The 27,312-nt window shown below is 33.7% G+C and overlaps 1 protein-coding gene across 6 annotated transcripts in view; it reads right to left on the reverse strand.

The window, feature by feature from the left end:
* Positions 1 to 629: 629 nt before the first annotated feature.
* Positions 630 to 27,312, reverse strand: part of STXBP5 (syntaxin binding protein 5) — a 163,679-nt gene continuing 136,996 nt past the window's right edge. For all 6 annotated transcript variants that reach the window (XM_060114516.1, XM_060114511.1, XM_060114510.1 and 3 more), the window contains 5 exons: positions 25,027 to 25,396; positions 24,556 to 24,721; positions 13,327 to 13,438; positions 4,597 to 4,817; positions 630 to 2,840 (listed from right to left, as the gene is read on the reverse strand). In XM_060114516.1, the coding sequence (XP_059970499.1) occupies positions 2,799 to 2,840; positions 4,597 to 4,817; positions 13,327 to 13,438; positions 24,556 to 24,721; positions 25,027 to 25,396 (911 nt within the window). In that variant the 3' untranslated portion in view covers positions 630 to 2,798. The remainder of the gene's footprint in view (positions 2,841 to 4,596; positions 4,818 to 13,326; positions 13,439 to 24,555; positions 24,722 to 25,026; positions 25,397 to 27,312) is intronic.

Genomic DNA, 27,312 nt, shown 5'->3' on the forward strand with positions numbered 1-27,312 from the left:
GTTTCAAATAACGTTCTAAGCAAATAAATATGGATTTTAGTTTGAAGAGTGAAATGAACCAGGTATGTGGTACATATAGGGAAACCACTTCCTACTGACAAACTGCTACTCAGTGAATACTTCAATGATTTGAGAGTCAAGGACACAGGCAACAAAGAATAATGTTTGAAGATATGGAGGAAGCACACAAAAATCTTTCACTTTTCTAATATTTTCTATTTTGACTACTTTTTTAAATTTTTGGTTTGTTTTCCTGAAATCTTGGCTTGCTGGTGACTGTAACTTTTTGCATTAGAAAAAAAATAGAGATGTTACCTCTCAAATTACAATAAATTCCCTGGGTTAGTTTATTACTGCAGACTGTCTCTTATCTACAGACTGAATCAAGTATAACTCTGAGAAGCTTATTTCCTATTTTCAAAAATACTTCAAGCTTTCTAATCCTAAGTGAGTTTCTAGTTTGCTGTGCATAATTTGTAGATTAATTTAAAAATGAAATAAAATAACTTGAAATATTGATTTAAGATTTTCTTATAAAATCCATCTCAGGTAAATGTATCTAACTTCTCTATTTGAAAATAATTACAAGATTGGTTCATTTTATATACAACAGGAAAAATGACAGTTGATATAAAAATTAAGTTGATATACAATTAACACGAAATAACACAGCAAATTAAATAATTGGAGCTAATATGCCCTTACACATGAATGGGGAATCAACCAGTATATTACTTTACTTAGTGCTTCTCAACTTCAAATTCATTAGCTACTGATTTTATTGATGACATTCACAAAACTGTACCTTTAAAAAACGGCTTAATACTTCCTGTGACATATCATGGAACAATGGGTTTATTAGATAATATATGATACAAATTAAACAATTTGTAAACTGCTACATGTTCATCATATAGCTGACATTAACTAACAGAAATGTTACTCATAGGTACTTTCTACAAAGTCAAAAACTTTTGAGAATGACTATTTTTAAAATATTTCTTTTGGCTTGATCAGTTGTCTCCATCACATATATTTAATCCCTCCCTAATGATATTCAAAGTACATTTTAATGTAAACTTTCATATCCCATAGTGCACGTTATAAAATGTAAACATAAGAGCTTTAGTAATGAAAAGAGTAAAGAGGAAAAATGCATAACAGACTGTGTGAAATTAAGGTGTTCTACAATATACCTTTAATGATCATATGGAATAGAAAAGCAACCATCATGTTTGCTATCAATTTGTGCTCTGATTATCTCTTAATGACAAAAGAAAACTGTTTTAAACTATTTTTTATAGAAGAAAATATTTAAATTTCATTAATACTAAGTATAATGTTTCTATATTATTCGTCCTTTGTTGCTTTAAGAACAGTCAGTAATAATCTCAGATGAGCCTGCAGAATGAGCTTACCTACTTCAGATCTACCCCATCATCTCTTTTCTGTCTGTGTGCTATTCTAGGGACCAATCATTTATTGTCCACTGATGCTCTCATCTGCTTTATACTCCAATACAGGAATAATTTAGTTACCAAAATGCACATATTTTCCTTTCCTTTTGGCTTTTTAAAACCTTGAAAGGACATGAACAATTTTACATTATATTTCTACAGAAAATACTTTGTACGTCATCAGACTAGACTTTTACATAGATAATTATTGACAAAGGATGCTTGTGATTTTTTCCATGCGACAGCATGTGCACTAAGATTTAATTGGCTCATCACCTGAGTGTACTGGAACTGTTAGCAAGTAAAGGGCATATTAAAAAGGGAGCTGAACATTTTACTGAAATAATGAAACTTTTTTTTAAAGCAACTTTAATTAAATAATGCAAAGGTACATTGGGTTAAACATTTTATAAAAATTCAAGCAAAATTAAAAACTTAGCCAATTTCAACATTTCTACAAATTTAACCAGTAACTATTTTGGTCAAATCCACGTTTAGCTGAATTAATGAGAACAAGGACAAGGGACATTGAAGTATTCTCCTCACCACAATGGAGGTTTTTCTCACTTTCCACACTGCATAGCCATTACATGGAAACTCCCAAATGATGAGCAGTTCAGTCATGCTCTACACTTTTCTTTTCAATGAAAAGTGATGTATCGCCTTGTTTTGCTTTTGACAAAATATGGAATAAACACAAGTATACAATAACAAGAATCCAAGAGTAGCCCATACACAATTCAACTATGTGTATGTTTTTATTATTTAAAGCCCACCATTCAGCTTATCTGTCTAAAGATATGGTAATAAACAGTTTGTTTCTTTTTCACTAATGATACTGATGACCAGTCAGTTGAAGGGAGGGAAAGTCCAAGACAGCCGTTTATAATTCAGTCAGTGACACAAATGTAACTATTTCAGCTTCAGGACTTCTGACTTATTGCCTCTCCCTCAAAGAGGTCAAACAACGATGGCAGGTAACGACAGTACAGAAGCTTTTGGCATGTGAAAGTTTAATACAGGACCGACCCAGGAAAAGTCCCTGCCATGTCTCCTCAACACCCCTCTGTTTCTTCATCTGTAACATGTGACCATCCTAGTTCCCAAACCGTCAACTCGTAGCTGGCCCACAGCATATACTCCATGTTGAGTGTGTGTGAATGCTCCTCAGTTAAAGCCGCATGACTGAGGTCAAACAGTGCATGATTGTGCTAGGAAAGAGCAAAATCCAGTGATGAACATCTCGTTAATGTTAACTTTCCTAAAGTGAAATCAGTAAAATAAAATAGGAAAATTCTTTTTCCTTCTGGCTAAAGTTGGACTTAGTTGGATTTCTGGTTATCAGAACTGGTACCACTTCTTATCTTTGTATTTCAACATCATCTAAAGGGGAGAAAACATGAAGAACACATTTTTAAAATGCCAGAATAACAACACTTACAACTGGTTGCTATACTTTTCCAAAACATGATATTCTGAAACATTCTCTCATTTTATATTTAGTATTTATATGGAAAGCAGGAAGCAGGAACTGTTCCGTTTCAAGGAAAAAGGAATGTAACTATGAAGAATTAGCCTAGAAGGTCCTCACATTTCCTAAAGACATGACATAAGTAAATTTTGGCTCAGTGCATTCTTTGGTGACCTAAGCTAATAACTTAAAAAATAAAGTAACTTTCAGTTCTCTAAAGTGAATTAAAAATAATGCTTAAAGAACCTGGAGAATGAAAGGCTGAAATTACCACTGCTGCCATCTACAGTTTACTGAGCACTTAACTCTGGGCCAGGCACTGTATTACATACTTTCTCTACATGATTTCACTTGGTCCTCACAACAACTCTATCTGTTAGGCATTATTAGTCTCCCTATTTTACCAATGAAGAAACTGAGGCTTATGGGGTTAACTGCAGTAACACAATGGTGAAACTGGGATTTGAACCCATGGAGTCTAATTCAAAAACCCATGATATTAACCACCTCAACGTACTGTCTTCCTTAGACTCTCAAATATGGCTCAGGAATGTCTGGTAGAAAGGAAGAGCGAACAGCTAGGGATTGAGCTCCTTGCTAAATATTTTGACTGTAGATATATCTGAGGTTAACTGAACTGTTATATGCCTTAGAGACCACAGTCAGGGGCAGGGTTATGCCAACAAAAGGCCTGACCTAGACTGAAGGCACTAGCCTGCATCTGAGGTGTGTTGGCCTAGTACAAGGACCCACAAAAGATCTCTGAATCTCTCTGAAAGCCTGGACAAATCTCTCCCAAGTCAAGTTACCTCTGATACATTCTAGGTGTCAACATTATTAAGCAAGGAGGAGATGACTTTTGACTGAAAAGTTTAAAGAAGAGCTATTACTGACAGAGTGGGTACTCAGATATAAAAATAACCTTAATATGGCTTCTTCAGATAATACACTCAAAATGCCTTTGAGGGCTAGGCTAGGAACTAAATGTGTGAAGTAGCCCAGTATAAAGCATCAAGGAGTGGCAGAACTGTGTGTCCAAATGAAGAACGTGTATTCCACCTGACGGCTTTTAAATTCAGTTTTTCAAGGGTACTATTCTGTCTAACAAAGTGTATTTCTAAGAAGGCCAGTTAGGGATCCCCTACTTTAGAGCATTGGTTTTTAAGCTCCACCACAACTTCCTAGTTCATCAAGATGAATTCGTTGCAAAAATGTACATTACTCCTCTGTGTGAACTGGTCTACAGACAGACTTAGTATTGTTTCATTGAATAAAAACATTGGCCAATTTCAGTTATTTAGCTCTACCTAAAGATCAAGAGGCAAATTATTTCCTTCTCTAGGAGAAGTTAGTAGTAGAATCTGAGGCATTTAGGAAAATTAGCTTTGTTTTTGTTATTGTATCCCCTAAGAAACTGTTTGCGAAGCCACTGGCTTTGTTTACAAAAAGCCTGAAGGTGAGCAGGTACCTTCAAAATTTATAAACTTCAGTAAGAGACCAAAGGCTATATTCTTGTAATGGTTCCTGCTGGCGGCAAAAATTAGGAATTTGCAACCATACTGAGGATACATGAAAATTCATGTGTAGAAATACAACAGCTATAAAAATACAGTAATTTTCATGCTTGCTTTACCTAGGCTTTTTGGCTTAAATATTTGACAGACGTACCTCGTGAGCATGTTTAGAAAATGAATCTGCGCTGGATAACATAGCTGCAGTTCTTTCTTCCAGGTCACTAAGTTTCTGCCCTCTTTCATCTAGTGCCAACCTGGCTCGTGCTAATTCACCAACAACTCCAGATGCTGCTCCTTTCACGCCTTCGATGCCACCAGGGCCAGGGATATGCTGAGCAAGACTTCTTGAAGCCTTTCCCGAGGATGATTCTCCAACTGAACGATTTGATAAATGAAAGAGTAACCCAGAAAATGAAAATTTTTTACTAATAAAATCCTACTACCTGATAGCATTAAAACACACTTGATTGACAATATAATTGATTTATTTATTTTACTATATAATTGTTACTTTTTTATTATGATTGTTTTAATAATTTGTAGATACTTTTCAAACATACAAAAACACAATGTACATTAATAAATATTCTATTCTATACTAGTTCATATAATAGAACTTGAGCAAAAAAGTGACTGGTAATTATTTGTTGAAATGAATAATGGGTATACTGATACCACTTTAATAACAGTAAAAAAATCACTCTTAAGTGTCCAAAAAATTAAAGATAAATTAACATAAAAATATTTAAATTCAAAGACATAGATTTAAACATACATATTTATTTTAGTTTATTTACACCACACTTCCTCTTACTTGAAATACTATGCTTACGCTTAGAAGGAAAATGTAGAATTTATTCAGTATTTCTTTTCAGTCTCCAAAAGTTGTAGATAACCACATCCGTTTCTTTCTTTCTTTTTTTTTTTTTTTTTTTTTTTTTTTTGCTGTACGTGGGCCTCTCACTGTTGTGGCCTCTCCCGCTGCGGAGCACAGGCTCCGGACGCGCAGGCTCAGCGGCCATGGCTCACCGGCCCAGCCGCTCCACGGCATGTGGGATCTTCCCGGACCAGGGCACGAACCCGTGTCCCCTGCATCGGCAGGTGGACTCTCAACCACTGCGCCACCAGGGAAGCCCCAAATCCCTTTCTTTCTATCCATTTATCTTGTCACTTACGAAATAGATCAACTTCTTCTTTCAAAAGATCTCAGGAATTCATTGCTTCCTTTCCCTTTATAACCTAGACCCTCATCACCTAACACCTAGAAAACTGCAAAAGTCTTAAAATACGTTAAAGACTGATGTCACATTCCCTCTTTCTTCAGCGTACATTTCTTTCTTTAGAAATGTAACTCATACCATAAAATTTGGCCTTGAACAATTCAGTAAATTTTAGTTTATTCAGAAGGTTGTACAACTACCATCACTAATTCTCGAGCATTTTAATTACTCAAACACAAAACAAAACACCCAAACAAACCCATGATTATTAGCTGTCACTTTCCATTTCCTCCACTTCTTAGTCCTTGGCAATCAATAATCCACTCTCTGTCTCCATATATTTTCCTGTTCTGAACATTTCATACAAATGATTCACACACTCTGTGGATTTGTGTCTGGCTTCTTTCACTTACTGTCAAGATTCAACCATATTGTAGCATGTATCAGTACTTCATCCTTTTAAATAACTGAATAATATTCCATTGTATGGATATGGATATATGACATTTTGTTTATCTGTTCATCAGTTGATGGACATTTGAGTTGTTTTCACTTTTTGGCTACTATGAATAATGCTGCTATGAACACTAGTACAAGTTTTTGTGTGAACATGTGTTTTCAATTCTCTTGGGTACATACTTAGTAGTGGAATTGTTGGGTCATATAACTTTATGTTTAACTTCTTGAGGAACTGCCAGAGTTTTCCAAAGAGGTTACATTATTTTACATTTCCACCAGCAACTTGTGAGGGTTTCGATTCCTCCATATCCTTGAGAAGATTTGTTACTGTACATCTTTTTGATTACAACCGTCCTAGTAAATGTGAAGTGATATTTCATTGTGGTTTTGATTTGCATTTCTCTAATGACAAGTGATATTGAGCATCTTTTCATGTGTTTATTGGCCATTTGTATATTTTCTTTGGAGAAAAGTCTATTCAAACCTTTTGCCCATTTAAAAATTGGGCTATTTGGTTTTTTATTGTTGAGTTGGAAGAATTTTTTAATATTCGATATTAGACTCTTATGAGATATCAGACCATCTTTTTTGACTTTTAATTCTGATGAAATCCAATTTATCTATTTTTTTCTTTGGTTGCTTATGATTTAGGTGTCATATCTGAGAAACCATTGCCTAATCTAAGGTCACAAAGATTTATACTTAGGTTTTCTCCTAAGAGTTTTATAGTTTTAGCTCTTACATTGAGGTCTTTGATCCACTCTGAGTTAATTTTTGTGTATGGTGTGAGGTCGGGGTCCAATCCATTCTTTTGCATGTGGATATCCATTGTCCCAACACCATCTGTCAAAAAGACCACTCTTTCACCATTGAAGTTTCTTGGTATCCTTGTAGAAAATCAATTGACCATACATGTATGGGCTTACTTCTGGACTCTCAATTCTATTCTATTAGTCTATGTATCTACCTTAATGCCAGTACCACACTTTCTTGATGATTACAGCTTTGTAGCAGCTTTGGAAATCAAAATGTGTGAGTCCTGTATCTTCTTTCTTCTTTTCAGATAAAATTGTGTGTGTGGCTATTTTGGATCCTTTCCATTTCCATATGATACTTAGGAACAGCTTGTTTCTTTCTTCAAAAAACCAGCTTGGACTTTGACAGGGACTGTGTTGAATGTATAGATCAACCTGGGGAGTACTGCCATCTTAGCAATATTAAATATTCCAATCCATGAATGTAAGATATTAATCCATTTATTTATGTCTTAATTTCTTTAAATGATGTTTGAAGTTTTTAGTATATGTTTTAGTATATGTTTTCCATATATTTAGTATATGTTTTAGTATTTTATCTTTCTGATGCTATTATAAATGAAATTGTTTGCTTAATTTTTGGTTTGTTCATTGCTAGTGTACAGAAATGCAATTGATTTTTTATATGGATCTTGTATAAAATCTTGTTGAACTTGTTTATTGGCTAGAATGTGTTTTAAAAATTTTTTTAATTTAAAAAATTTTTTGGCCACGTAGTGCAGTTTGTGGGATCTTAGTTCCCTGACCAGGTATTGAATCTGGGGCTACAGCAGTGAAAGCACCAAGCCCTAACCACTGGACCGCCAGGGAACTCCCTAGAATGTTTTTTTTTTTGTGTGTGTGTGTGTGGTTTCCTTAAGATCTGCTATATGCAGGGTTATGTCATCTGTGAAGAGAGGTAATTTTACTTCTTCCATTCCAAACCTGCATGCCTGTATTTCCTTTTCTTGCCTAACTGTCCTGGTTAAAGCCTCTAGTATAATATACTCACAGAAGTAGTGAGACCCTTTGAATTCCTATATAAAATTTAGAATCAGTTACAAAATTTGGGGGGGTGTTGATAAGGACTTCATTAAATGTTTGTGTACATGCATATATCAGTTTTGGGAGAAGGGATGTTCTTATTGCATCTTCTACCACACAAACATGGTATATCTCTTCATTTATTTGGGTCATTAACATCTCTCAACGAAGTTCGATAATTGTCTACCTTCCCCATGGAGGTCCCTGAACATCTTCTGTTAAGATTTATTTCTAGGTATTTGATTTTTTTGATACTCTTGTGGTAGGTAGAATAATGCCCCCCCCCAAACCCCCAAAGATGACAACACTCTAATTCCTGGAACCTGTGAATATGTTACCTTCCCAGGAAAAGGGACTCTGCAGATGTGATTAAGTTAAAGACCTAAAGGTAGACTAATTATACAGGTAAACCCAATGTAATCACATGTGTTCTTAAAAGCAAAGAGCTTTCCCCAGCTGTGGGCAGAGAAATGTGGCTTCAGAAAAACAGAGAGATGCAAAAATGTTGCTAGCTTTGAAGATTAAGGAAGGCATCACCAGCTATGGCCTCTAGAAGCTGAAAAAGGCAAGGAAACCATTCTCTCCTAAAGCTTCCAACAAGGAACACAGTCCTGGTAACACACCAGTGAGACCCATGTTGATTTCTAACCTATAAAACTGTAAGATAATAGAATTTCTATTGTTTCAAGTCACTAAGTTTGTGGTAATTTATTATAGCAGCAATGGAAAACTAATACAAAGAGCAATTTTTAAAACTTCATTTTTTACTGTTAATATGATATGAATAAATTTTATTTTTATATGCTGATTATATCTAGTCAGTTTACTAAACCATTATTTCTAACGATTTAGCTACAGATTTTTTAGGCTTTCTAAATATGTCATCATATCAAACATTCACAAGTGATTATTTTGTTCTCCCTATCCTATTATTGTACCTTTTCTTTCTTTTTAATTCCTTTTCCACACTCTCTAGGGACTTTTTTTTTTATTCTTTATTTTTTATTTATTTATTTAAATAAGTTTCTGCTTTATCTCTAGGGACTTTAATACATTGTTGAATATATGTGGTAACAGAATTATATATCTCATACCTTATCTCAAAGGAAAAATTTTAAATATTTTTTAATGTTCCTATACTAAATGTGATATTTGCTATAGAGTTTTGGTAGTTAAATGTTGTATCATTTGCAGCTATAATTTATCAAATTACTTTCTAGGAATTTTTATCATGAATGGATACTGAATTTTAACACATCTTTTTTGCACTTATTGTGGTGGTGGTATGGTTTTTCTCTTTAATCTGTTAATGTGGTGAACTACCAATTAACTTTTTAAAAAATAAAAAATCAGCTTTGAATTCCTGGAACAATGCAAACTTGGTCTTGACATATCATCTGCATTGTGATTAGATCACACACTCTTAATTCTAATCCATTGAAATCTGTTGATTTTTTAAAAAAATCATCTAACATAACGTAAACTTAAAAAAAAACTAACTTTTTATAATGTAAGTTTCAAACATATAGGAAAGTAAAAAGAATTGTATAATAAACATCCATATATCCATGATCTAATTTTGGTAATAGATAACATTTTTTTTTTGCCATTTGACTGTGTCTGTATATATATAATTTTTGAATGGAATACTTAAAATTTATTATAGAAATTGATATTTTACTCCAAAATACTTCAGTATTCATCTATAATTTCCCTACAAATATCAATAGAATACATTTTATGAACATTCTGTATGTGTTTGAAAATGTATATTCTGTAATGTTCTTTAGGTTTAAGTTCATTGTGTTGTTAATATCTCTGTACCCTTGCAACCTATTTTTTATCTGCTGTTATATCTCAATCAATGGATATATTTTAGAAGTCCCCACTATGATTGAGAAATTGTCTCTTCTAGCAGTTATGTCCATATTTGTTTTTTATATATACTGAAGTCAAAATATTAGGTATACTTAATAATGCCTTAATGTTTACTCTTTCTGATATTAGCATAGTCATACCAGGCAGATGATTCATTTGTGTTTGTGCTTTTCTAACTTTTAAAATTTCAATCTTTTTGTGCTCTTATATTTTATTTAAAATTTTTTTAACATCTTTATTGGAGTATAATTGCTTTACAATGGTGTGTTAGTTTCTGCTTTATAACAAAGTGTATCAGCTATACATATACATATATCTTCATATCTCCTCCCTCTTGCATCTCCCTCCCATCCTCCCTATCCAACCCCTCTAGGTGGTCACAAAGCAAGGAGCTGATCTCCCTGTGCTTTGCAGCTGCTTCCCACTAGCTATCTATTTTACATTTTGTAGTATTTATCTCTTATATTTTAAATGTGTCTTCTGTAAGCAATAAACTTATCCTTCTTTTAAAATTTAGCCTCATAGTCTCTATCTTTTAACTAGAGTATTTATTCTACCTACATTTACTACGGTTATTTATATTTAAGTAAATCTACCATCCTTCATGTGCTTTCTAGTTATCTCTCCTGTTTTGTGTTCTTTCTTCCCTCCTTTTGGAAGGACTGTGATCTTCCTGCTATTCATCAAGTTATGTACTACTTTTCTAGGTTACAGAGGTCATCCTAGAAATGACAACAAGAATCCTTAACTTATTAATGCTAACAGATACTTTTTACAAGTCTCTCAAAAAATGCAGGGAGCTCAGATCACATCAAATCCATTTATCCTTTCTAATTACCTTGATTTTATGCAATATTTTGGATCACATTGTTTATTTATGTGTGTATACACATACCACAAGACTTTGCTTTATAGTTTATAAAGATTTCAGTAATTATAATTATGCATGTATTTATTACTTTCTTTCCAAAGCATTGTTTCCTATATTTCTGACATTCCATCAAGATTATTTCCCTTCTATTTGAAGTACATCCTTTAGCATTACCTTTAGTGTGGTAGTGAGGCTTATTTGTTCACTTGTCTAAAACTCTCTTGTTCTTGAAGAATATTTTCTTTTCAGTATAGAGTTCTAGATTAAGTACTATCTTCTGATAATAGGACGATAGAAGATCATCCTATTACCTTGGCTGTTGAGAACTCAGTCCATAACTTGTTAAAAGGTACCTATCATTTTTCTCTAGCCACCTGAAAGTTTTTCTCTTTATTTTTGATACACATTATTTTCATGTGACCTATCTAGTTGTGGATTTTTAAAAAATATCTTTCTTGGAATTAATTGGCTTCTTAAATGTGTGAATTGCTGTCTTCTATCAATTCTGAAAAATTCCCAGCCATATCTCTTTACATATTGATTCTCCTTCACATTCTTTCCTATCTCCTTCTTGAGAAGGTCTAACATATGTTAGCGCCTCTCACTGCAACTTCTATTTCCTTTATCTTCTCCTATGTATCTTACATCTTTTTGCTTCTTTGTGCTACATTCTGGATGTTTTATTTTGACCTATGTTTAAGTTATGTAATTCTTTGTTCACTTGTGTCTAATTTGTGGTTAAATTCATCCACTAAGCTTTTAATCTTGGTTTCTGAATCTTTCATTTCTAGGATTTCATTTTAGTCTTTTACACGTTTGTTGTATTGATTTTATAGTTTTCAGTTACCTGATAAAATATTCAGGCATGGTATTGATACTTATCCTCTTGAACATAATATGAATAATTATTTTATAGTCTGTGTCTGATGATTCCAATATTTGAAGTACCTGTGATTCTGCTTTGGCTTTTTCTGTTTTATTGATCATGGTGTTGATTCCTAGTATTCCGGATTACCTGACTACATATTTGAAAAATTATTTCTAAAAATGATTTGAGGACTCTGAATATGTTATCTTTCTTTAGAGAACATTTTCATTTGAATCTGCCAGTTGCTGGGGACTTTAGCAGTTTGCAAAAATCTTAATTAAAGTTGAAAGTTTTCTGGGCCACTCAGATCATCTCAAGCTGAGCTGAAAGTCTGTGTGTCTGTGTGTGTGTGTATGTGCTGATTTACTTCCAGTTCACCTTTACTCTTAAGCTGCGGCCCTTTGGGGTCCTTGCAAAGAGAAAGAATTATTTATCAGGGTTCCCATCTTAGCCAATTCTGGGAGCCTACCTTGCTAGTCCTAACACAGTTTAGAATCTCAGCTTGCTGCTTTAGATTAGCAAAGTACTCCAGGGTAAAAGTGGCCTCAGGTTGCCACGCTCACCACCTTTCCCCACGGATACTGTCTTCACTATACTGTTAGCTCTTCGATGTTTTTGAGAAGTCAAAAATGTACATATGTTTGAATTTTGTATAACTTTGTCTATTAACCTCAGTAAGAATGTTATTCTAAAGTATCTGTCCCCCATGACTTGAAGAACAGTCTTCATTTTTTAAATGAATTAAAACTGACCAATCCTCATTACCCAGATGACTGAACAGTCATTTGGGTAAGTTTTTAAAATGAACTTGTACTACACACTTACTTGCTGGTATTTAATCTTACAGTCTTTCTAGTCAACCAAACAGAAAAGGAAAATTCTAAAATATTCTAGCAAAAAAGAAAGAATAAAAGAAAATAAAAATTCAAGGATAGCTAAGAGCTCCTATTTGAAAGAAAGGTCAGACATTCATTGATTCATTCAATTTCTGATTTGTGCCAATTCTATGGAAGGTAGTAGATGAACCAGATTTTATATATATATATATATATATATATATATATATATATATATATATATATATATATATATATATATATATATTTTTTTTTTTTTTTTTGCGGTACACGGGCCTCTCACTGTTGTGGCCTCTCCCATTGTGGAGCACAGGCTCCGGAAGCGCAGGCTCAGCGGCCATGGCTCACGGGCCCAGCCGCTCCGCGGCATGTGGGATCCTCCCGGACCGGGGCACGAACCTGCGTCCCCTGCATCGGCAGGCAGATTCCCAACCACTGCGCCACCAGGGAAGCCCCAGATTTTATATTTTAAATAATCTTCTAAGTGCAATGAGACTAGTTCTGGAAGTTATGTAAGATAAAATAAATGTTTAAGTAAAAACTTTTTCAAAGTTAAGGTCATCAACTAAAGTCAATTACACAATTAAAATAATGAAGATCATATTTAATGAAAGTCAAAAAATACTTTTTAAATTATTCATTTAAAGCTGTGAATATTCCTTTTTAGCTACCTGAAACCATTCTGATTTTGGTTTCCAGAGTAAACTATTCCCCTGACTTGAGTTAGAATATGGCAGAATATCATTTTATGTATTTTGCTAAAACATGGATTTATCAATTGTTGTGACAGAGAGGATAAAGGTGAACATAATTTATACACGTAAGAAAAATTTATATGGCTTGGATGTTTCTGTTTTACAGACATATTATCCAAATTAAATAAATCAACTTACATAGTTCTTCTCTATCAAGAGATTGTGCACCACCTCCAAACAAGCCTTTAAAGAATCCCCTGTTTGGTGCTTCAGGTGTTTCTACAGGAGTGAAGAGTTCACCCAACATTTCCTTTAAAATCAAAACAAATTGTAATTGTTAAAGCTTCAGGGACACTAAACTATAATTCACAAAACCATCACTGTAAACTCTTTAACTCAAACTTACATTACCCGTTGAGTACAATGAGTACACTTCAAATGATCAGATCTAGGACATTCTGACTTGGTCAAACAGTAAGTTATTAAGACTAACTTGACTAAGAATAACTTGCTGCTTGCTACTTTGGCTAGATCACTTTTTTCACATTTTAAGCAAAGATGATATTCCTGCTTAAATTGTAAGGAGATTCCAATCTTAATGACAAAGTGTTCATATAACTCTTATCAGGAATTGGTAACTGGATTAATAACTAGGTCTTCTTACATTAGAAAGAAGAAAATCTATTAGCAAGTTGAAAACTCCAGTGTAATGATGATACACAGTCTTGGAATTATCCAAAATAGCTGAGGCCGAAAATTAGTAGTTTAGAAAGACATACATACTTCTTTTTTCATAAACAAATGCTGGGAAGAGAATTATGCCAACATAAACCTGGAATTTCAGAAATCTGGCAGGGAGATGGGAAGGCTTCTTTTTATATTGTCAGAGTTTTCTGAAATTTTTGTCAATATTCTTCAGAGCACAGAAATGGTAAAAGTAAGTCAGGAGACAAGAAAAATTGCTGACATCTAACTGACTTTGTAGATGAGACATAAAGAGGGAAGAGGAGTTTCTATAAAAAAAAAAGGATGGTAGCAATATTATTTGCAAGGCAGTTTTGGGAAGCTTTAGAAGCAAAATAAAAGTATAGTGAGTCTTTGGGATTGCATTTCTGCCCATTAAAGAGAAGTAGCTATGATACAAAGGACAAGTACACCACTGCTTCCAGGTAGTTTTGTTGTATTCTGATATTACATTATTACAGCTGGAGCTAAAGTATGTATTTTTTAGAGTTTCTTCCTTAGGGCTGGGCTAAGAAAGTTAATAAAGGATGTCCAAAGGTTTTACATTTAGATATATCTTTACACATATATATATTTTTGGCTTCACCGCGCAGCTTGTGGGATTTTAGTTCCCCAACCAGGGATTGAACCCGGGCCCACGGCAGTGAGAGCGCAGAGTCTTAACTGTTGAACCACCAGGGAATTCCCAGATATATCCATATCAATGTTGTCTCTCCAACCAGATTATAAATGAAAGGAGATAATATTAACACTATACAACACAGAGTTGCATTTATAATGTTGAAGTGGATTGAAGGCTTTACATTTTCATTCTCTTCCTCTGGATTTCTATAAAGTGGAGTAAAAGTAGAACAAAAAACTTCCTGAAGTCAATAAATCAAACTTGCTAAAACCCACCACAGAATATACTAATACCTATTATTTAATTCAAATTCATATTAGCCTATATAAAGAAGATGATTTTAGGCATATTTCCATTCTTTTTTATACTGTACTTAACAGATTCTAATTTATTTTTTATTTATTTATTTATTTATTTTTTTTGCGGTATGCGGGCCTCTCACTGTTGTGGCCTCCCCCGTTGCGGAGCACAGGCTCCGGACGCGCAGGCTCCGGACGCGCAGGCTCAGCGGCCATGGCTCACGGGCCCAGCCGCTCCGCGGCATATGGGATCCTCCCAGACCGGGGCACGAACCCGTATCCCCTGCATCGGCAGGCGGACTCTCAACCACTTGCGCCACCAGGGAGGCCCCAGATTCTAATTTAAACTGTATCTATTAAATTGATAAAACAAATGGCAAATAGCTACCATTTGAGTGTCTTTTATGCTAAATCAAGAGTAATATGACACACACACACACATATATATATACACACACACAAAGAGTCACAGCATAAAAATGTTTTTTGAAATTTACCTCACTTTAGAATTATGGTTTACAGCTCTTAATTTATTTGGTGTTTAATGAGCTTGCAATCTTACAAATGTAAAGTTAAGAAATTTAAAAATCCAAAGATTACAGTTATAAATCAGGAATCACCAAAGTGTACTGGAATGAGTATAAACTTTGGAACCACGTGGACCTGGGTTTGACTCTCACCTCTGACTTTTACTTGCAGAGCAACCTTAGGCAATTCAGTCTCCCAGAGAACTGGTTTCCTCAACTTTATAAAGAAGTGATACAAATACTTACCTCTCGGGAATGTTACCAGGATTAAAGATTAAAGATAATGAAGGATTAAAGATTAAAGATTAAAGGATACCAGGATGAAAGATAATGAAGATTTTCTTTAATAAACTGAAGATGACATACAATTCCAAGATCAGACACTCAATGATATATACACTAAACAGAAAAATCTCCTTTCACAAAGAGATGAAACAAATTAGAAAATACGCAAGTCATTTATCATTAGATTAACATTGTGAATAGATATCTTTGAAGGAAGTTTAAAATTAGGTATTTCTTAATGAGTCTAACTGTCTGCAGTTAGTATTAGGATTGGGGGAGAAGTATTGATGTTAAAAATGTATATATTTCAGCAATATAAAATGGTATCTATAGGTATTTTTTCACTTGTATCTAAATAAGGATTTTAATTATGATAAATTTACTCTTTAGAACACTTAACTTTAATGACTAATAAATGTTGGTGAAATCGAAATAGATTTGTACTATCTGTGATATTTCTCTACATCTAGTAATAGGAAACTGTATGTCTGAAACGATGTCTGGAACTTTTAAACTACTCTAAAATATGAATATATAGAAACAAGTATACTTGTTTGATGTCAGACAGTTGGATTTCATTTGTCATTTGTGTTTATAAGCTTAAGTGCTAAAATATAGGACTAATTTCATGAATGAGTCAATGTAAGTGCTTTGTTCATCACTACTCTTTTTCTTAAATTGAAGTATAGTTGATTTATAATATTATATTAGTTTCAGATGTACAACAGAGTGATTAAATATTTGTATAGATTATACTCCATTTAAAGTTATTACAAAATATTGGCTATATTCTCTGTACTGTAAAATATATCCTTAGAGCTTATTTATTTTATACATAGTTGTTTGTACCTCTTAATCCCTTACCCCTATATTGTCCCTCCCTTCTTCCCTCTCCCCACCCGTAACTACTAGTTTGCTTTCTCTGTGAATCTTTTTCTGTTTTGTTATATTCATTCGTTTGTTTTATTTTTTAGATTCCACACTTAAGTGATAATGTACAGTATGCTTTCCTCTGTCTGACTTATTTCACTCAGCACAACACCCTCCAGGTCCATATGTGTTGTTGCAACTGGCAAAATTTCATTCTTTTTTATGTTTAAGTAGTACTCCATTGTATGTGTGTGTGTGTATGTATGTATGTGTGTATGTATGTATGTATGTATGTATCTATCTACCTATCTATCACATCTTCTTTATCCATCCACCTGCTGATGGGACACTTAGGTTGCTTCCATATCTTGGTTGCTGTCAGAATGGCTATCATCAAAAAGCCTACAAATAACAAATGATGGTAAGGGTGTGGAGGAGAGGAAACCATAGTGCACTCTTGATGGGAATGTGAATTGGTGCAGCCACTATGGAAAACAGTATGGAAGTTCTTCAAAAAACTAAAAATAGAACTACCTTATGATCCAAAATTCCACTTTCTTCAGTATATATCTGAAGAAAATAAAAACACCAATATTCACAGCAGTATTATTTATAATAACTAAACTCTTTTTATTACATCAAATAATCACTGATTTTAATAACTTTGATTAAGAAAACTTTCTGTTATAAGAATATTGAGACTACATGAATATCTTCCAAGATAAGCACAGTAATAAATTTCAGTATTGCTGCATAATATATTCAAGAGAACCTAAACAGTTCAACTGTCATCAATTTTTTACAGTGAATACCTGGAGTTTTGTTTATAAGTTACAATCTTGAGGTGCTTAGAACAGTTATTAACTTAATTGTTTAAACTGAATTAATTGGTATGTTCCACCTCTTTATGATTATGGTAAGTTTTATTTAAGTTTCACAGATAAATCAAGTCATCAATTTGAAAGACAACTTGTAAATTTTCCTTGTGTTTTCACTCAAGATATGGTTAGAATAATGCTGTAGAAAGAAATTTAAGTATTTCGATCCATAAACATATACTTTTGACTAACTGCACTTTAATGCCAATACAAAGTCCTGAAATCCATTAATTTTTAAAAATAGTTTTATTGAGGTAATTGACATAATAAACTGCATATACTTAAAGTGTAAAAACTGCCAAGTTTTGACATACACATATGCCCGTAAAATCATGACCACCATAAAGAAAGTGAATATCCATCACTTGCATTTCCTTGTGCCTCTCTGTAAAATCTTCTCTCACCCCCCTTCTCGACCTCCTATCTCTAAGTAACTGCCAATCTGTTTTCTCTCACCACAGATTAATTTGTATTTTCTTTAGTTTTATGTAAATAGAATCATACAATGTGTACACTTCTTTGCTTGGCTTATTTCACTCAGCATAACTGTTTTGAGATTCATCCATGATATTGAATGTTACCAACATTTCTTTCCTTTTTATTGCTGAGTTGTATTCTACTGTATGGATATACTATAATTTGATCAAGCATTCATCTGTTGATGGACACTTGGGTAACTTCCAGTCTCTGACTAGTACAAATAAAACAGCTATGAATATAAATTTACTTCTCTCTTAAGTTAAAAAACTAGGAGTAGAATGACTATGTCTTTGGTTCATTGATGTTTGACTTTTTACAAAACTGCTAAGCTGTTTTCCAAAGTGGTTGTACTGTTTTTGTTTTTTCATTCCTATCAGAAGTGTATTAGAGTTCTAGATACTCTACATCCTTGTCAAAACTTGGCATGGTATTCTTTTTAATTTTAGCCTTTCTAGTAAGTGTTTAACAATATCTCATTGTGGTTTTACTTTGCAGTTCTCTAATGACTAATGATGTCAAGCATCTCTTCATGGTGAAGCATCTGTCCAAATATTTTGCCCAAGTTTTTACTGAGTTGTCTGTCTTCTTTCTATTGAGCTTTAAGAGTCCTTTACATATTCTGGATACAGATCCTTTAATAGACATATTGCCAAGATTTTCTTCCAGTCTATGGATTATCTTTTTATTTCTTAAGTGTCTTTTGAAGAGCAGAAGTTTTAAAATTTGTTGATGTTGAAATTATCAAGTTGTTCTTTTATGGTGTCATAGCTAAGAAATCTTTGCCCAACTGAAGTTAACAAAGATCTTCTCTTAGGTTACCTCTAGAAGTGTTACAGTTTTAGGATTTACATGTAGGTCTATGATCCATTTTGATCCATAAATTTTTGTATATAGTGAGAGGCATGGATCAAAGCTCATTTTTTTTTTGCCTTTTAACATCCAATTTTCTGGCATAATTTGTTGAAAAGGCAATTCTTTCTCTATTGCATTGTCTTTGTGTCTTTGTCAAAAATCAGTTGTCCATGTGGAGAAAAAGGAGCCCCTGTACACTGGGAATGTTGGTGGGAATGTAAATTGGTACAGCCATGGTGGAAAGCAGTATGGAGGTTTCTCAAAAGACTAAAAACAGACCTATCATATGACCCAGTAATTCCACTCCTGGTTACATATCTGAGAAAAACAAAAAACACTAATTTGAAAAGATATATGCATCCCAATGTTCACAGCAGCATTATTTACAACTGCCAAGATATGGAAGCAACCTCAGTGTCCATTAACAGATGAATGGATAAAGGAGATGTAACACACACACACACACACACACACACACACACACACACACACACATACACAGGAATACTACTCAGCCATAAAAAAGAATGGAATTTTGCCATTTGCAGCAACATGGATGGACCTGGAGGGCATTATGCTAAGTGAAATAAGTCAGGTAAAGACAAATACTGTATGATATCATTTATATGTGGAATCTAAAAAATACAACATACTAGTGAATATAACAAAAAAGCAGACTCACAGATGTAGAGAACAAATCAGTGGTTACCAGTGGGGAGATGGAAGGGGACAGGGGCAACATAGGGATAGGGGATTAAGAGGTACAAACTATAATGTATAAAATAAGCTAAAAGGATATATTGTACAACACACAGAATATAGCTAATATTTTATAATAACTATAAGTGGAATATAACCTTTAAAAATTGTGAATCACTATTTGTACACTTATAACTTATATAATATTATACATCAACTATACTTCAAGAAACAAAAATAATCAGTTGTCCAGGTATGTGTGGGTTCACTTCTAGACTCTCTACTCTGTTCCATTGATTTATTTATCTAATTTGATGCCAATATCATGATCTTTTGATCACTGTAGCTTTATAATAATTCTTAAAATCAGGTAGTGTTAGCCCTTCAACTTTATTCTTTTTTGAGTTTTTCTGCTATTCTGCCTACTCCCATACATTTCCATGAATTTTCGAATAAACTTGTCAATTCCTACAAAAAAAAATCCCACTTGGATTTTGTTTTGGATTGCCTTGAATCTGTAGGTCAACTTTGGGAGAATCAATATCCTAATATTGAGTTTTGTGACCCAAGAACATATTTCAATTTATTCAGGTTATTAACAGTTTCTTTCAATATTTTGTTAATTTCAATGTAGAAGTCATTCATATTTTTTTTGTCAGATTTATCCCAAAGTATTTCATATTTTTCGTTCCTATTATAAGTGGTGTTTTAAAAATTTTCATTTCCAAATGTCCATTGCTAGTAAAGAAATAAATTTTTCCCCATATTGATCTCATACCCTGCATCCCTGTCAAATTCTAGTAGTTTTTAGAAGTAGATTTCATTGGATTTCCTATATAGATGATCATGTCACCTATGAATAACAACAGGCTTATTTTTTCCCTTTCGATCGAGATGAATTTTCTTTCTTTTTCTTGCCTGAATGCACCGGCTAGAACCTTAAGTACAACACTGAATAGAAGTGTTGAGAGTGAACATCCCTTTCTAGCTTCCGATCTTAAGGAAAAAAGAATTCAGTATCTCAACAGTGAGTATTATATTAAGTGTAGATTTTTCCTAGATGCCCTTTAAGTTTCCACTTATTCCTTGTTTGACTATTTTTAAATCAGGAATGGATGTTGGATTTTGTCAACTGCTTCCTATTTTTTTAGTTTACTAATATGGTGAATTCCATTGACCAATTTACAAATGTGAAGTCAACTCCATGTTCCCGGGATAAATCCTACTTGGTCATGATGAATTATCATGACCAGAATTACCCTTCTGATATACCTTTGGATTCAATTTGCTAAAATCTCCTTTAGAATTTTAACATCTATATTTGTGAAGTATATTGGTCTATAAGCAATTTTCTTTACTTTAAAATCTTTGTCTGGTTTTGGTACCATATTCTATGAACCTACCATTAACAAGTTGGGAAGCATTTCCCCACCTTAATTTTTGGAAGAGTTTTGTATAGAACTGGTACTATTTCTTCCTGAAATGTTGATAGAATTCACCAGTGAAGCCACCTGGGCCTGGAATTTTCTTTGTCCAAGGTTTCTAACTTCAATTTCCCTATAGTACTCTTCAGGTTATTTATTTTTTCTTGAGTGAGCTTTGGAATATGTGTCTCACAAGGAATGTGCCCATTTCATCCAGGTTTTTGGATTTATTGGCCTAAAGTTGTTCATAATATTTCCTTATTATCCATTTTAACATTTGTAGAATCTATAGTAGTCACTTCTCTCATTCTTGATATTGGTAAGTCACTTCTCTCTTCATAATCAGTCTGGCTTGAGACCAATTTTACTGGTTTTAGAGCTCAAGCTTTTGGTTTCATTGATGTTTTTCTACTGTTTCTCTGTTTTCTGTTTCATTGATTTCCACTTGGATATTTATTATTTTCTTTCTTCTGTTTACTTTGGGTTTAACTTGCTCTTCTTTTTCTGTTTCTTAAGGTAGAAGCTGAAGTCACTGGTTTGATGAGAACTTCTTTTCCAATATAGTGTTTTATAATATAGGTGTTTCAGTGCTATAAATTTTCCAAGTCTAAATGCTCAATTGTTTTTTTCTATTGCTGCGCTTTCAAGTTACCTAATCTTTTCTTCTGTAATGTCTATCTGTTGTTAATTCCATCCAGTATAGTTTTCAACTCTAACACTGGATTTTCATGTCTAGAAGTTCAACTTTGGCCTCTATATCTTCTATATTCCTACTTAACTTTTTAAACACATGAAATACAGTTATAATTGCTTCAATGTCTTTCTGTGCTAATTTTAGTGTCTGTGTCAGTTATGGCTTGGTTTCTATTGATTGATTAGTCTTCTCATTATGGGTCATGCTGTCCTATCTTTTTTTTTTTTTTGCGGTATGCGGGCCTCTCACTGTTGTGGCCTCTCCCGTTGCGGAGCACAGGCTCCAGACGCGCAGGCCCAGCGGCCATGGCTCACGGGCCTAGCCACTCTGCAGCATGTGGGATCTTCCCGGACCAGGGCACGAACCCGTGTCCCCTGCATCGGCAGGCGGACTCTCAACCACTATGCCATCAGGGAAGCTGCTACAAGTGCCTTTTTAAAAAGAGAGGCAGAGGGAGATTCGACACACACAAGAGGAGGTGGCAATGTGACCTTGGAGGCAGAGAGTGGAGTAATGCGGCCCCTAGCCAAGGGATGCTGGCAGCTACAAGGAGATGGAAGAGGCAAAGAACAGATTCTCCTCTAGAGACTCTGGAAGGAGCATGATCCAGCCAACACCTTGATTTTGGCTTAGTGAAACTTATTTCAGACCTCTAATTTTCAGAAGTGTAAGAGAATAAATTTATGTTGTTTTTGGACACCAAGTTTGTGGTGATTTGTTACAGCAGCCTTAGGAAACTAAAACACTCATAAATGAATTATAAGTTTTTCCCATCTGGCTGTTGGGAAAAGGCACCTTTCCCTCTAATCCTCTATTCCTTTCAGATGGTTCTTTCTCTGGCCAAAGAGTTTATCCATACGTATATGCTGAACAAAACTCTACTGAGTACTCTTGCACCCTTTGTAGATCTCTAGTGTACTCTCTCTGCACAGCTCTCTCTGCAATGTTCTGGAAACTCTATCAAGGCATGAATGCTGGGGCACCTCTTTTGTTTCCTGTCTCTCAGGGATTACTTTCATTTCACTGCCTAATGTCTAGGATCTTGAAAACTATTATTTCATGTTTGTGTATGCTTTGTTGTTCCAGGCAGGAGGGTTAATCTGGTTCCTGTTATTCCATCTTGGCTAAAAATTCCATTAATGTTTATAAACATCTTCCTAATTTTTTTTTGGTTAAAGTTAAATAAATGCACAATGTAATAGGGTACTATGGAAATCACAGAGTTCATGGTATTCATTAGTCCACAGGTTTTTACCAAGGCATTATTTTTAGGCACTGAAAATACAGAGGTAAATAAAATGCCAATATTGCCCAAAGAAAACATTCTATCACAAGCTCCTTGAACAGAATTCATTTCTCACTTACCATATCATGAAGGCATATAGCAGATAGTTATCAAGATAAATTGAGTGTACTATTAAGTGACTAGTTCATTTAAACATAAATAGGTAAAGTTGCTGTAGCTGCTATTGATTTTTACTAAAATAATAAAACACTGATCCAAGGATAAGATAAATTGATTCCAGAAAAGTGATGAAGTTTAGAATTTTGAGTAGTTGAATTAAGACCACATTTCAGATTGAAATGAATTAAGAATATATTCAATTGTCCATATTATTTCTTCATATAGTAACATTTTACTAATGAAAGAAAACACTACAGGAAAATTTTACCTTTCCTATAAAAAGCATAATTTTAGGGCCTCCCTGGTGGCGCAAGTGGTTGAGAGTCCGCCTGCCGATGCAGGGGATACGGGTTCGTGCCCCGGTCTGGGAGGATCCCATATGCCGCGGAGCGGCTGGGCCCGTGAGCCATGGCCGCTGAGCCTGCGCGTCCGGAGCCTGCGCTCCGCAACGGGGGAGGCCACGACAGTGAGAGGCCCGCATACCGCAAAAAAAAAAAAAAAAAAAAAAAAAAAAAGCATAATTTTAATTCAGAAACTTAGGAATCTTTAAAAAAACACATCCACCCAAATGTAAATGGGAATTTAATATATCAGATATGTAATTTTGTTTCACTCTCAAGATTTATGATATCATTTAAGAGTATGTTTCTAGTATAGTCTACCTTACTGAAATAACACAAACATCTGACACTGAACATATATTCAGTACTAAGCACTGTGCTAATAATAAGCACTTTACGTGTATTGTCTCTAATTTACATCAGACCCTATGACATTAGATATTATTTCTATCCTCATTTTAAAGATAATGAAGCTCAGACACAGAAACTTGTCTAATGTCACATAATTGTGTAACTAGCATGGCTAGGACTTAAATTCAGTCATCTTGACTCTAAAGCTCATGTTCTAAAATAAGCCACAAATTCAAATTTATAAACCAGGAAAATAGGGCTGATTAATTGCAAAAACTTTCACTATGAAGTTCCCTTAAATAACAGTTTCCTCTAAATATCAAATATCGATTAATATTTTAGCTCCAATATTTTAAGAGCACTTTTATTTTAAAAGTTGAAGCTAAGCCGATCATTTCTAATATATATGCAAGCAAATAAAGCACTCAATATTTAAAAAAGATATAGTTTTGTATTTAAAGAATTTGTAATCTCTCACAAATAGATTAACAAAAATATTCAGAGGAAACCTATAAAATCTTATTTTTTCTTATAATGCATATACATCCTCATAACTACAGAGTATGAGAAGGAATGACACATTTGCTCTAAAAGAGATACAGTTATTTTCACATTAACGTAGGTCTTTAAAAAGGATTTTTTTGTTTCTGTATAATAGATATTTATTCTATGTGGAGAGTGGGTATAAAATGTATGTAGTATTTTGTATTTCTTTGACATCACTGGAGAGAAAAAATATGGATCAAGGAGATGGAGTCCCTCTTATAACAAGAGTCTGATGAAGACACTTTATCACCAGTCTCAAAACATGTGCTCTCAAACTCTCAAGAAAGGCTTTGAGTTTTCTCATGTAGGCTCATTTGTACACTCCTGTGAGTATAAGGGATGGACAATATAAGGGACCTTAGAAAATGTTTCACCTCTGAAGAAATTATAGTAATATTTTTGTTATTTACCTGAAGATTTTCACAGGTCTCTTGACTGTAAGTGAGTCTCTGGATTTCTGTAGGTGAAACAAGATATAATGCTTGTCCATTGTTGGTGAAGCAGAATGTTCTGGCTATCCGCATATTGGTAAGGGGCAAGTAATACACATCCAATAGAGGTCTTAAACTCGGCAAACTTGAGAAAAAAAATTAAAAACTTGTTAATAAACAGGTAGGTTTTAGTCTTGAACAAATACTAGAGGAGGTAAAAATAGCAGGGAACTTATAAACCTTATGATTTAGTGTACCTGAGTGGGAGATAAAACTGATTTGTTTTCCTCACATACTTGTTCGCTACAAACTGAATGAAAATAAATTCTCAGTGTATAAGACTGTAGACAAATAAAAGCCTTTCTTTCAAACTGAATATAATTCTGCAACATTATGTGTTAAGGGAGGAAATGTTATATCTGTGTTTAAAAAAAATAATCTAACTCTTACCTAAAAGTCATAATGTGTCCATTGGCACAGAAGCAGGCAAGGCAGATACTGTTACTCAATGATACAATATCTCCACGAAGAACGAATGAGGTCTCTGTAATGTTCTGCTTATAAGCACAGTTCTGAGTTGGCAGTGAAATTACTTTTGCTTGCTTTTCAGAACATATCACTGCATACTGGTTTTCACTAATTTCCTGAGAAGAGGAGGGAGATACAGAGACAGGTCTTCGTTTTTTCAGTTTCTCCTTTTCATCCTTCTCTTCAGGAACACTGTGTTCTTTCCAGGATTCATATGCGGGTGGTATTAAGCAGCCTGTGGAATCCAGGAATGCCATTCTCAGGACTGCCCCTTTTAACCTCAATATAGTACCTAAAATTGTAATTTTAGTAAATAAAAAATATTTTAATCCCACAGTAAATATGTTTATTCCAACTCTGACACATACTAGACACTAAAAAATATGTAGAATGTATACTGAACCGAAATTGTACACTGGCTCACTGATAGGATTCAAACTTCAAGCATGATATTTGAATCTGAAAAAAGATATCAGTAAGTGCTACCAAATAAATAAGTGCTACTATAACTGCTACCAAACAGATAAACGCTAGGATGTCTGGAACTAGGTCTCATACCTGGTAAGTGTATTACCATTGAGTATGAGAGCAAGCAGATGGCATCTAGAGCTGCACGGTCCGATATGGCAGCCACCAGCCACTTGAAGTGTGCCTGGTCCAAATTGTGGCATGTTGTAAGAGTGAAATACATGCTGGATAGGAAGGCTTAGTACAAAGAAAAAATTACAAGAAAATACCACAATAATATAAAAATACTGATTACATGCTAAAATGATAGTATTTGGATAGACTGGGCTAAATGAAATATGTTACTAAAATTAATTTCACTTTTTTTTTTACATTTTTAATACGGCTACTAGAAAATTTAGAATACTATATGTGGCTCACACTGTATTTTTAAAGGACAGAACTGATCTACAGGGTCAATGAGAAAAAAAAGTTTCCACATATTTCTAAACATTACTTCAAAAAAACTATTTACCAGTAAATGTCAAATACACTCAAGACATTGCTTTGGTCAACTTACAGTCTTAAATTAGTAGTTATATTTCTTGATTTACTTTAATTAATGGGACTCCCTTTCCTCCATATCCTTGAATAGGTAAATATGAGTTACGCTCATTTCTAAGTAAGCTAAATGATACTATTAAGGATTGGGAAAGCAATAGAAGGGAGGGTATAGAACCGATGTAGCATTTCAGTTCTTATTTTAGAGGATTTTTTCATATTTTATTACTTTATACTTATATTTTATAGTTTGCAAAAAATTATCCATATATTATATTCTTTTGTTTCTAAGAGGAAGAGATCTCAGTGTTCTGTCAAAATTTTTCTTAGAAGACAAAATTTTCCTTTCCTCTTCACATTTATATATTTTGTCTATTGCAGGGTGGCCAGATAAAATAAAGGATGCCCAGTTAAATCTGAATTTCAGATATACAATCAATACTTTTTTTTTTTAGTATAAATGTGTCCCAAATTCTGCATTATTTTTCCAAAGAGAAAGATGGTACATATTTATATTAAAAAATATGTTATCTGAAGTCCAAATTTAACTGGGCATCCTGCAATTCATTTGCTACATCTGGCATTAGTCTATTGTCCAGGTTTGGCAAGTAGACAATTTAATTATTTTAAACGGTTTGCTAATTTGTAAATCAAACTGTTCCTTTAATGTAAAGGTAGTTCAGAAATGGTAGAACTAGAAATCATAATTACATTTTAATTCTAAATTCTAAGTATTGTTAAAATGTACTATATAAACAAGAAATACACTAGTGAGCAAAACCATGTTTTTGTTTTTGTTTTTTTCTATCTAGATCAGCGTAGATTAGTAACGGAAACCAGAATTCTCAATTATTTCAAGACCTATCAGATTCCACATACGTGTGATAAAATTCAATCTCATTTTCAATATAGGAAGACTGTAAATTTTTTCTTCTTAAAATTTTTTTAATTAAATCACCTTTTCTAATTCTTCAAAGAAGAAAATTAATGTATTTTAAGACTTCACAGAGATTAAAAATAGCCAAGTGTATAATGTTTAAAAATATACTTTTCTGTTTTTTCCCTAAATATGTACCATCCTTTTGCTTACAGAACATATTATTCTGAGGTATCCTAGAATGCAGTAGAACAACAGTGTTGGGTTTTTTTTTTTTTCATTTTGTTATGTAGTAACCATTTTAGACATGATCCTAGGATTAA

This window comes from Mesoplodon densirostris, chromosome 12, assembly GCF_025265405.1.
Source record: "Mesoplodon densirostris isolate mMesDen1 chromosome 12, mMesDen1 primary haplotype, whole genome shotgun sequence".
Taxonomy (NCBI): domain Eukaryota; kingdom Metazoa; phylum Chordata; class Mammalia; order Artiodactyla; family Ziphiidae; genus Mesoplodon; species Mesoplodon densirostris.